We start from the raw sequence: 12,500 nt of genomic DNA, 5'->3' as shown, positions 1-12,500 counted from the left end.
TGTGAAAGCACCATTCACTCACACACACACACACACACACACACACACACACACACACACACAAACGTACGCACGCACACACATGCACACAAAACTTAGTTTGCGGCTACAGCCTGTGAATCATAATTGACAGTAAATATGGGCTTCAGAAGTGTTAATTCCATGAGATGGCGGGGAGCCTTGTGGGCCGACAGATGCTTCAATTGGCCTCCACTAACTCAGGGGACGGAATAACCCACACTGCTGTGTGTGTGTGTGTGTGTGTGTGTGTGTGTGTGTGTGTGTGTGTGTGTGTGTAACGCAATAAAATGTCCCACCAGATGCGGTGTGCGAGTAACGCAATAAACACCCCCCCCCCCTCCAACTGCAATCTGTGATTATCAACTCACACCTCAAGATGACATTAAGGCAGGTTTGCGCCAACCCCACCTCTCATTTTTGTATCCTCTCTCTCTCTCTCTCTCTCTCTCTCTCTCTCTCTCTCTCTCTCTCTCTCTCTCTCTCTCTCTCTCTCTCTCTCTCTCTCTCTCTCTCTCTCTCTCTCTCTCTCTCTCTCTCTCTCTCTCTCTCTCTCTCTCTCTCTCTCTCTCTCTCTCTCTCTCTCTCACACACACACACACACAGTAAGCAAGGTAAACACATACTGTACTACATCGAGACAGTGTGGTGCCTCAGTGAACATCACGAGTAAACCAAGAGCCTAGCATCAATAATAATCTGTACATTCAAACTGTAGGATACCAGGTAAACACCAAACCCTCTGTAGCATGTGAACTGAATCATGATACATGAATTGCGGTATGTTTGCACTGGTTTTAGTTAGAATATGAAGAACTTGTTTATTTTATGGTCAGGCTACTGTTTGTATGATTTATTGTAAGACGCTCTGGATAAGATCGTCTGTGAAATACCTAAATTGTACATTGTACATCTACAGCTGCTACTATATGTGGCTGTACTGTATGTGTGCATGTGTGCTATATGTCTGTGAGTGTTGATGTGTGAGTATACTGGATACTGTATATGGTCTGTGTGTGTGTGTGTGTGTGTGTGTGTGTGTGTGTGTGTGTGTGTGTGTGTGTGTGTGTGTGTGTGTGTGTGTGTGTGTGTGTGTGTGTCTGTGTGTCTGTGTGTGTGTGTGTGTGTGTGTGTGTGTGTGTGTGTGTGTCATGGTGAACTGCTGCAGATCAATCAGACTATCAGGGAGCAGTGAAGCAAACTGAAGCCATTTACAGCAGCTTTACCCCAATACACCTGACACTAGCACATACTGGCTGTGTAGGGAATACGCTGTGTGTGCGTGCGTGTTTGTGTGTGTGTGTGTGCGTGCGTGTGCGTGCATGCGTGTGCGTGCATCCTGCAGATGACAAAGGGTGTTCATGGAGTCTGATCAAAGTTGTACCAGATGGTCATGCAGGGACATGCTAGCTATGGCTGGACGAACGCACACACACACACACACACACACACACACACACACACACACACACACACACACACACCTCTCTTTCTCTCTAACAGACACACACTGGTTTTCTTTCTTAGAGCTTCGACCAACTATAAGGAAGAACATGCAATAATCGCACACAAAAGAAAAAAAAACTATTTCTGTTCCCCTTCTTTCTCATGTAATGCAACTTAATTAAAATATCTCAAAAGGACGGGAACACGGTGCCATGAAAAAGGTCATTCAGGATTTCATTTCTCAGATTACTGCAGCACTCCTTGTACTCATGGACTCAGTAGAAAGGCTATCTCTCCCGTCTTCAACCGGTGCTAAAGTCTGCAGCCAGGTTATTAACCCATTAAGACATGAGGACCACATTCTATAAACAGTTTCAGGCATTTAGCAGACGCTCTTAATGCAGAGCGACTTACAGTAAGCAAGGACACAAGATAATACATCATAATACATCAATAATACATCAAACGTCAACAGTTTTCTGAAAAAAACTATGTTGCTATAGAAGTGATGCTCAAACGTTTTTTTTTACGTCAAGGACCCCCAAAAATAATATGTATTTGCCCGCCGAGCCCTATCTCAAAATATTATGATCCAGGGACCCCCCAAAAGCAAAGATTTGTTCACTTCAAAATAAATATATATATATATATATATATATATTCAAAGATTTGTCACAAATTTTCGAGATTTTTCAAAAATAGCAGATCTACAAGCTCATAGCGCGGCACGAAGTGACGCGCCATGAGCTTGTAGATCTGCTATTTTTGAATAGCCAAAGTATAAAATAATAGTTAAAAGTGGTTCAAATCTAAAATGACACGGATGATTTCCCGGTTTTAATGGGTTAACCTATTCCAAGACATGAGACCACATTACAGCCGTGCTGTAGCTTCTCTTCAACGGGTTGTGCCGGTGAGTTTCAGAATTGATTTTCAGATTTTGCTGATGACATTTAAAGCCTTGAAAGGCCAGGCTCCCCGTTCAATTTTAGATTATCATCATCGCTGTCGGAAGGGAAACCTCGCATGTCCAAAAACTGCTACTTTTCAGAAAGAAAAAGAAAGAAAGAAAAAACAGAACCATGTTCTGATAGATCCAATGTAGTTATTATTTTAGTCACAAGCTCTTGTTAACACCTGTCATTGTTTCAATATTCATAAAACCCACAGACACACTTAAAGGAGTAGTTTACCCAAAAGGTGACTTATTTTCTATCAATTACACCAGTGGTTCTCAAACCTTTACTTTTCAAGGTCTCCCCTTAACTCGGACAGTGTCTAAACGGAACCAAATGGACCCTAACGGGTCCATTTGGTTCCATTTGTATACTGTCAGAGTTACAGACTTGTAAGGGGTCAATTTAGAACCCCTAAAAAGGAACCCAGAGAGTCCCTAGAACCCACTTAGAGAACCACTGAATTACACACCCCGTGAAGCTTTGAATTCAAGGAGATCTTTTTTGTTTTTGTCGCATTCCTATAAGCCAATAATTTGATGACCGGGCATCGGTCAGCAGGAGACTCTTTGGGTCTCCTGCTGACATTCGCTTTGGCGATGTAAACGTATGTTTTCTCATGCCAATAAAGCTCCTTTGAATCGAGTCTCCGCCGGTCATCAAATGATTGGCTCAGGAATGCCATGGCGGAGGAAACCACGCAAGGAACCAACCTGCTCATCGGGAGCAGTTAGGGCCGGTTCAGCGTCGTGCCCAAGGACACTTCGACACGTAGCCATGGGAGGAGGAGCCGGGGATCGAACCTGGAACCTTTCCGGATTCCAAAGACGGCCGCTGTACATCCTGAGCCACTGCCGCCTGACCCACCTACCAGTGAGGAGCCTTCGACCTACTCCTCCCGCCCCAACACTCACTGCTGACAGGTGTTGCCCCCCCCCCCCCCCCCAGCCCATAGGAATGTGTCTATAGGCTCTATGCACAGCAGCCATTTCGGAACATACACTCACACACACACGCGTGTGACCCGCGCGTGCTTGCTCTCTCTCTCTCTCTCACTCTCTTTCAGACACATTCTAACACACAACCTGTTTGGTTGTTTCTCTCAATACCTTTCCAATTCATCTCTCTCTCTGAGACGCACACGCACACGCACACACACACACACACACACACACACACACACACACACACACAGGGGGTGAATAGGGGCCAGCATTGTTATGAGATATAAATGACCCGCTCCATGAGGCTACAGTTCTTGGGTTTCCATACTGTTGTACAGCAAATCAATACAGCACAAATTACCAACACACACACACGCACACACACACACACACACACACACACACACACACACACACACACACACCACTACACATGACATACACAAACATGCAGACAGACATACAGGCACCCAACACAGAGGTACACACTCTGTAATCCACACCCAAACACGAGGGAACAAACATGAAAATACACATTTGTATTTTCGCGCGCGTGCGCACACACACACACACACACACACACACACACACACACACACACACACACACACACACACACACACACACACACACACACACACACACACACACACACACACACACACACACACACTTCCCAGCAGTAAGGCACTGAAATGAAAATATCTGTCTATAGCCATGTTTTCATTTCTTGCCCTCTCTACTATGGGGATGGATGGATGGACGGAAGGATAGAAGGATAGATGGATGGATGGAAATGCAGTTCCAGCAGATAGATGGATAGAGCGGGGTGGAGGAGGGAAGGAAGGAACGTTGATTGCCTGATTCTCCACAATAACATTAATCACATGACACTGTAGCAGGGGTCAGGGGTCAACAATATGTCCAAACACGGACAAATGTGTCTGTGTCAGTGTTGATTTTGTCGACTAAAACATGACGAAAAATGTTCGTCGACTACATTTTTTCACTGACAAAAATAAATAAAAACAAAATAAAAACTAAGCCACGATGACTAAAACAGAGACTAAATATTATTGACAATTTTGTCAACAAATAAAAACTAGACTAAAATGTTAGTGAGGGACTAGTGGAGAAGAGATCCAGTAGAACTGATAGACAAGTCATTTAATGTTTGGTTGCGCTCGGGACCGGGTGTTGCGCTCTGAAAATAGCAGATCTACAAGCTCACAACGCGTCGCAGCAGGCTTGTAGATCGGCTATTTTCGGCACACAACCAAGTGTAAAATCAGGCATTACGACGCCATCAAGGCACCGCCAAAATATTTTTTTGCAGACAAAATCAGCTGTTAGTCGACTAAAACTATACTAAAACGAAAACATTTCAGATGACTAAAACCAAATTAAATTGTATTCAAAAGACTATTACTAAAACTAAATCAAAATCTGCTCAAAATTAACACTGGTCTGTGGCAAGACTTGTCTTATTTACATCATAAGACCCAATTACTGAATGTCAGTCTCCAAGTTTTCTTCAGAATATAAATTACTCTGTTTACTATGACACTATGGCTCATGAGGAGTCCACCAATCCACTTTGAGGACCACAATTTAGGCCTATAGCTCTGTTTCTGGTAATATTTGTATGTCCATGGCAAAAATACATATTTTTACAAAAATATCCACCACAAGCCGGCATGGCGATGAGCCCTGTACTGTTGCATTATGTGTTTCTTTCACCGTCAACAAGGTGGGTTGCTTTATATAAACGTGTGAACAACACCGTTGGTCCTGAACGCTCCAACCTTTGCGAACATCTTGGTTTCTCCTAAACCGTTACCATTGGAAACAACACACCGTCAGAGAAACGGCTACAGTAGATAAAACAGCTAGATTAGCTGGCATTCCAAATAAGATTCTTATCCAATATTACCACTCTGAGCCGACCAATTCCTAATACTCTAAACTGCTTGATTGGAAGTTGACAGGGGTTTGCACACATCTCCTAGCAACAAATAGAGCCCCCGTGGGGCTTTAATAAAGTGTTGGCATCCTATCTTACACCAGGGAGGGAAAGGTCAAGTGTTTTTCTTGTAGAGATGAGTTTTCAGGATTAACTGTTAAGACGGAGTGGTGAAGCTTCACGCCACTATTATGGAACCAGGAACTCAACGTACTAGTGGCTGCTCAACTGACAACGTTTTCTCAACCACTTGAACATAGAAATATTTCACTTCTCCACTAAATGCAGTGGTTCTCAACCTTTTCAGGCCGTGAACCCCCCAACGTAATCATATTTGAACTGGGGACCCCCCACCCTGACAGGCACTTGGAATTGTAGGAGTTTAGGCATTACATTTAGTTTGACTCGGTTCCACAGATAAATATTGTGAAAATAGCCGATCTACAAGCTTGTAGATAGGCTATTTTCAAAATGTTTGCCTCTTTCTTCTATTATTTGACAATTTGGCCAATGTTATTACTTTTGATGCAGTAAATAATGGTCTTTTTTCATTTGGGGACCCACCCAAAACCCACAGGTTGAGAACCACTAAACCAGGGGTGTCAAACTCATTTTGGTGTCCGGGCAAGATTGGTCAAATGGTGACTTGAGGTGGGCAGGAACCAGTTGCGGACGCACATGCGCGCTCACACGCATTCAGTTATACAGCATTGTTTTTCAATCTGTTGTCTTGTCTCAGAAAACAAACAATGCAATTCGTAACAATAATAATAATAAGGCTAATAATAATAATAATTATTATTATTATAATTATTATAAACCATTTTAAGTAGAATAATTAAATTTGAAGTTAAACAATACCTGGTAATGTGTGTGGGTGGTTAAATAATTACATTTATAGAACAGTGGTGTAAAGTAACTAATTACATTTACTCAAGTACTGTACCTAAGTACAGATTTGATGTAGTTTTACTTTACTAGAGTATTTCCAATTTCCAGAACTTTCTACTCCACTACATCTCAGTCACTGCTATCTACAGTATATCACTTTAAAAATGTTTTATGAAGATTAGCTACTTTAATTATTTACATTTACAAAAATAGCAGATCTACAAGCTCATAGTGCCGCACTATGAGCTTGTATATCTGCTATTTTTGAATAGCCAAATAGATCTTAAAATGACACAGATGCTTTCCCAGATTGAATTTAAATACGCTCTGAGTTAAATTAATACTGAGGATTTCACTGGGCAAGCTCCTGAGAAATAAAAGAAGCAGCTTTGATACATTTAAACTACCTATTACCATTATTATATTTTCAAAAATATCAAATTTACATGGTGTAGCCAGCATGAAAATTAATCTAAATCACTTGCTGCTCCCAGACACCTGACATCTCTTTGCTTGAACAAACTCAGTTTTCATAGCACTGAGAGAGAGAGAGAGAGAGAGAGAGAGAGAGAGAGAGACCGTGCTAGTCTGGGAGGGTTAGCGTCGGAGCTTGGACAGCAGGGGCGCGGCCACTGCGTTGTGATTCAAATCAACAGCCAATGAAGAAAAGGGGGCGGGATCCACATGCAGTGGGTGATGCATCTAAATAGGATCGACGGGAAGCAATTTCCCCTTGAGAAATTTCGGCCGCCATTGTTGTGTACTGCTGTTTGCCTCTCGTCGGACTTTTTAGACGAGTTGCACAGCTCTCAGACCGGTAAGAGGCGTGTCCGCTCAGATTCAGAGCGTGACGTACATCCCGCCCAGAAATACCAGGGCTGTGGCCCAGAAGTTCCTCGCCAGAGCTGGCGAAAACTTCTGGGAACTCAGATTAAGACCGTGCTGACTCCTGTGTGAGGATCAAAGAGTAGCCTATCGCCATTACTACTCGACTAGTAGTTGAATAGACTCTTAACGAGCCAATCAGCCACAACATTCCACAGCTGGGGAGACAATGGCAGGGCCATCAGAGGTACTCAGCCAAGTAGCAGCGGGTGGGGGAGAGCTGCTTGGCCGCACAGCAAGTGAGTGCAAAATGCGACTCTGTCTGTTAGATGTAGTATCAATTTACTATTTCTAAAAGTATTTCCTGGGCCGCCAGGGACCTTTCCGTGGGCCGCAAAACGCCCGCGGGCCGCGAGTTTGACACCGCTGCACTAAACTAATGTATCACCCTGTGATAAAGCAATGAGGTAAATCATCATCGACGAACACTGAAGAGCCACTGATTCAATGAACAAGGCAGGTGGAAAGGACAAGAGAGTTGTTTGGTTTACCTGACACTTCCCGGTTCGAACGTCGTAGAGGGCGACAGAACCCTGGCGAGCCCCGACGGCGATGCGATGGCTGCGGTCGCAGTAGCCCACCATGTAGAACCTGGACACAACACACATCTATTGTTTAACCACGTTCAAACCTGGAGTTCCCAGGTTTGGGCGTGTCATTACAGGCCACAATGAAACTTTTTCATGATTTTTCTAAATCTTCAGATTTTTTTTGAAAATATAAAATACCTCTAAGTGGTTAAGACATTTACACATCGTTGTTGCCGGACAGAGACCTCGCATCTCCACATTTCAACTTTTTTTATTTTTTATTAATGTATACTCTGTGTGTGTGCTTGTGTTTTCTCTTTATCTCACACAGCACACGCACACACACACACAGCTAGAGCTCTTTCAGTCACAGACCCTGAGGATATGTATCTGTCAAATGAGGGCTGAACTTTGACACCAACCCATGACCTTGAGAGGTCAGCTATTATCAACCCCCTCTCCCCTTCATCCTAATTGACCTTTTAAGGAAATGAGGGGCCTTGTTAACACGCAGGCACGCACACGCACACACACACACACACACACACACACACACACACACACACACACACACACACACACACACACACACATATACATACTTGCAGATTGCAGGAAAGCACTCCTGTAGTCCCTTCTTCTTCACCAGTGAACCCTCAATACAGTACATAATGATATCCATCACCTAGAGAGGAGAGGAGAGGAGAGGGGATTGAACGGGGGAAAGCGCAGACTGAAAGCATTGATAACATTGATGATTCATGAACCCTAAAATCAATAGAAGACAGTCGGCACGTATGTCTCTGTCACACGTACTACTACAGGTCCTACTGTATGTGCGCCTTCATGTACTTTGTGTACTTTATTACCGCTTATAGCCTGATTTATACTTTGTTGTTCGACGGTTTCGAATGCCGAACATAGCCGGCGTTCCAGAGGCTATTTTCAGCAAGCGACGCTATAATATCATACTTTTTTCATGTCATGGAACCCCAAAATGATATGTATTTGTTATATGTATTGATATGTATTTGTCCGCCCCCCCCCCCGCCCCCGTCTCAAAATATTTTGTTCCAGGGACCCCCCAGAAGCAAAGATTTGAGCTAAAAATTTATATATATCCACAAGTTTCCTAGGGCGTTGTGGGCATCACATCCTGTCGATTTGATCCAATGAAATCCAATGATATCTAATGAAATCGACAGGAAGTGATGCCCACAACGCCCTAGGAAACTTGTGGATATATTCAAAGAATTGCACAAATATTCAAGATTAAAAAAATAAAAGCAAATCTACAAGCTCATAGCGCGGCACTCGGTTTCGTGCTATGAGCTTGTATATCTGCTATTTTTTGAATATCCATCAAAAAAATTACAGAGATGCGTTCCCGGATTGAATGGGTTAAAAGCATCTCTTTCCCTTTACCTCTACTAGCAGGTCTACCACATCTCTTTTTTTCCTTTACCTCTACTAGCAGGTCTACCACGTCTCCAGGCATCTTCTCGATGAGGATGTCGATGACGCGCAGGATCTCATTCTTGGCCCTGGCCAGCGTGGTGGTGTGGACATTCTGCTGAGACTGGGAGTTGGCCTGGGCCGCGTTGTGCCGATGGACCTGGAGCACATCAAACAAATGTTTTAAATATATTTGGGGGGCTTTTCTGCCTCTATATTGAGTACAGTGGATATTGACAGTAAACAGGGATAAAGTCGGGGAGAGACATACAGAAAAGGTCCCCCGGGCTCAGGAATCAAACCCGGGACTCACTGTCAGGCTGCATCGCAGCCTATACTGTATGTGGTAGTATGTGCCTTAACCACTCAACTATCGGCCCTCCTCCCCCACGTACACAAACACTTTCAATATTAGCATTCAAATTATACAATATATTAACCACTTGAACCCCAGTGTCCCTATTCTGGGGCAAAACACAACGGCCACAACACATCGCAATGCAACACGTTGTGAGCTTGTAGATCGTCTATTTTCTCTCTCTCTCTGTGTAACCAGCACTCACCTCTCTGGCGATGGTAGTGATGAACGCAGGCGGCCTCGCCGTGGCGATGAGAGAGAGGGCGTGGCGAGCTGAGCGGGCTGAATCTGCCGGGGGGCTGAGGGGCAGGCCCATAGTAACACTACAGAGAGAGAGAGAGACACACAGAGTGGTTACAGAGAGAAAGCATGTTTACACAGACACACACACACACACACACACACACACACACACACACACACACACACACACACACACACACACACACACACACACACACACACACACACACACACACACACACACACACACACACACACACACTTACAATTTAGGCATTTAGCAGACACTCTTAATCCAGAGCGATTTACAATAAGCAAGGTAAGCAAGTAAGCAAACAAACATAAAATGCATAGAAATAGTCATGTGGGATCATGGGTAAACTAAGAACCCATCATCAGTCTAAAGAGTATAACATAAAAAAAAGGGGTATATTCTGTACATTTAAACTATGCAAACTATAGGATGCCAGGTCAACAAATTAACCTGGCATCTGTCTACATAACATGCTATCTAAACCAGTGGTTCTCAAACTTTTTCATGCCCAGGACCCCCAAATTGATATTTATTTGGCCACAGACCCTCAATTCCAGGGACCCCCAGAAGCAAAGATTTGAGTTAAAAATGTTCGCTTTAAAAATATACATATTCAAAGATCTGCACACATTTTCACGATTTTTCAAAAAATAGCAGATCTACAAGCTCATAGCGCAGCACCTGAGCTTGTATATCTGCTATTTTTGAATAGCCAAAGTATAAAATATGGATTAACTCATTGAGTGCCCAAATTATTATTATCTATTTCTGGCCATTACAATTTTTTATTTTTTCAAAGTAAAAAAAAAGTGCTTAGGAGGCGAGATACAGCCTTTTTAAGTTATAAGTTAAACAAGGAGTGGATGGAGCTGCAAATCTTCAGATGATGATATTTTGGGTTCAAAAAATAATAATATATATATATATATATATATACATATATTTTTTTTCTATTTTTTTCAAAAACACGTGGAACACGTTAATGGCACTCAATGAGTGGTTAAAATGATTGTGACGCTATATTAACACATTTTGCTGGGGACCCCAAGAACCCCTCCTCCCCCCCCCATGGTCCCCTGAGGGTCCCTGGACCCCACTTTGAGAACCAATGATCTAAACTATATTTTGCATAAGCCTGCAAGGTCGTCAAGGCTAGAGAAGTGCTACGGCAAGTACTACAGGCTAATGGAGGAGTCTGAAGAAGTGAGTCTTCAGTCTGCAGATCTAACTACTAATGGGGAGTTGGTTCCACAGTTTGGGATCCAGAAGGGAGAAGAGTCTGGGATGTGTGGAGCGTTGTCCCGTGGTGTTTTAGGGAAGGTTCTGACAGCTTCCCCTGTGTTAGCTGATCTGAGAGAGCGGGAGGGGTTGTAGCATAAGACATATGAAGGTAGATATCTCCTACGGCTCTGAGAAGTCTGTAGCTCGGGCGCCATTTTGGAGAAGGCAAGCTTCCTGACTACCGGCCAATCACAGCGCGTCTTTTCCGGGACTTGGTAGAATCTAGTTGTATAAAAATATAACTATACACATATTTTTATACAGCTAGATTCTGACAAGTCCCGGAAAAGACGCGCTGTGATTGGCCAGTAGTCAGGAAGCTTGCCTTCTCCAAAATGGCAGCCGCGATACAGGTCGCTCCAATGAACTGCAGAGGCCAACGAGGTATCTAGGTTTCTATATCTATGGGTTGTAGGGTTGGATCAGGCTTTGAAGGTATGGGGGTGCCATACCTTTGGTTGATTTCGTCAGTGTCTTGGCTGTAACCGGGAGCCAATGGAGGGAGCGGAGAAGGGGGGAGACATGTGAACATTTTTGGCCAAGACCAAGCGTGTGGCGGCATTCTGGATCAATCATACACAAAGTAACGGGCTAGGCGTGTTACGTACGGAGCGGAACAAAAGAAGCACAGAGTTTGTTAGCGGTTACACACCAAGCGGTATCTATACTTTGAGTACTGTCTGGGGTTGAGTACTTTGTCCACCACTGTGAACAGGCACGCTGACCAACGGACTGTAGGGGTCGCCATCACAGAAATGGCCCTCCCCTCAGGGACGTGCACAGATAGACTGTAGGTGGTGCTAGAGCACGTGCCCTTTGCCCTCTTGACCAGAAGTGCCCTTTTTTTCAGTTTACAGCAGGGGTCTTCAACAGGGTGTCCGGGACCCCTAGGGGGTCCTCAGAGTTACAACAGGGGGTCCGGCAAATCTTTATGTGATATGATTTTTCTTTTTACCATAACGACTCGAAAACCTAGTATCCCTTTTCTGAGGAGAACTTTAGCCAATAATAGCAGATCTACAAGCCCACAACGCCTCGCGCTGCGAGGCGTTGTGGGCTTGTAGATCGGCTATTTTTGGCAAAGAGGCATAGGTGTAGAGGGAAAAAAGAGCAGACCAAGTAAACAAAAAAAAGTATAATTTACTTGAGCACCTGCCCCTCAAAATGTCTGTGCACGCTCCCCTGCCATTTTCCCGCCCGCAGTCAATCACGGCTAACTGTGTTCATTGGATAAATAAATACGATAAATCACACTGTCACATTCTCCATAGATAAGCTCTACATCCCATTGATGTGGGATCCACAGAGAAATGACAGAGAGAGAGAGAGAGAGAGAGAGAGAGAGAGAGAGAGAGAGAGAGAGAGACAGAGAGAGAGAGAGAGAGAGGTAAAGTGGTTACATATAGAGCGACACAGAGTGGGAGAGAGAGAGATGGAGAGAGAGTTAAGAATAGTGAAGAGATTAGCGGAGAGCTTATAATGTCAGGCCAGGTCAA

At 43.9% G+C, this 12,500-nt stretch overlaps 1 protein-coding gene and 1 long non-coding RNA gene across 2 annotated transcripts in view; both read right to left on the bottom strand.

Annotated features, from left to right (window-relative positions):
* Positions 1–12,500, bottom strand: part of LOC311037530 — a 439,052-nt gene that overhangs the window by 8,820 nt on the left and 417,732 nt on the right. The window lies entirely within an intron of this gene.
* The window catches only part of wdr7 (WD repeat domain 7), a 165,434-nt gene that overhangs the window by 6,286 nt on the left and 146,648 nt on the right, over positions 1–12,500 (bottom strand). Inside the window, exons 25-28 of the mRNA XM_084046715.1 lie at positions 9,652–9,769; positions 9,099–9,248; positions 8,236–8,318; positions 7,595–7,694 (exon numbers count right to left, since the gene is read on the bottom strand). Of these exons, the coding sequence (XP_083902841.1) occupies positions 7,595–7,694; positions 8,236–8,318; positions 9,099–9,248; positions 9,652–9,769 (451 nt within the window). The remainder of the gene's footprint in view (positions 1–7,594; positions 7,695–8,235; positions 8,319–9,098; positions 9,249–9,651; positions 9,770–12,500) is intronic.

Source organism: Gymnoscopelus microlampas (genome assembly GCF_963454915.1).
Source record: "Gymnoscopelus microlampas genome assembly, chromosome: 21".
NCBI classification, from domain to species: domain Eukaryota; kingdom Metazoa; phylum Chordata; class Actinopteri; order Myctophiformes; family Myctophidae; genus Gymnoscopelus; species Gymnoscopelus microlampas.
The sequence above is the reverse complement of the archived record's forward strand: the minus strand, read 5'-3'. Positions and strand labels throughout refer to the sequence as shown.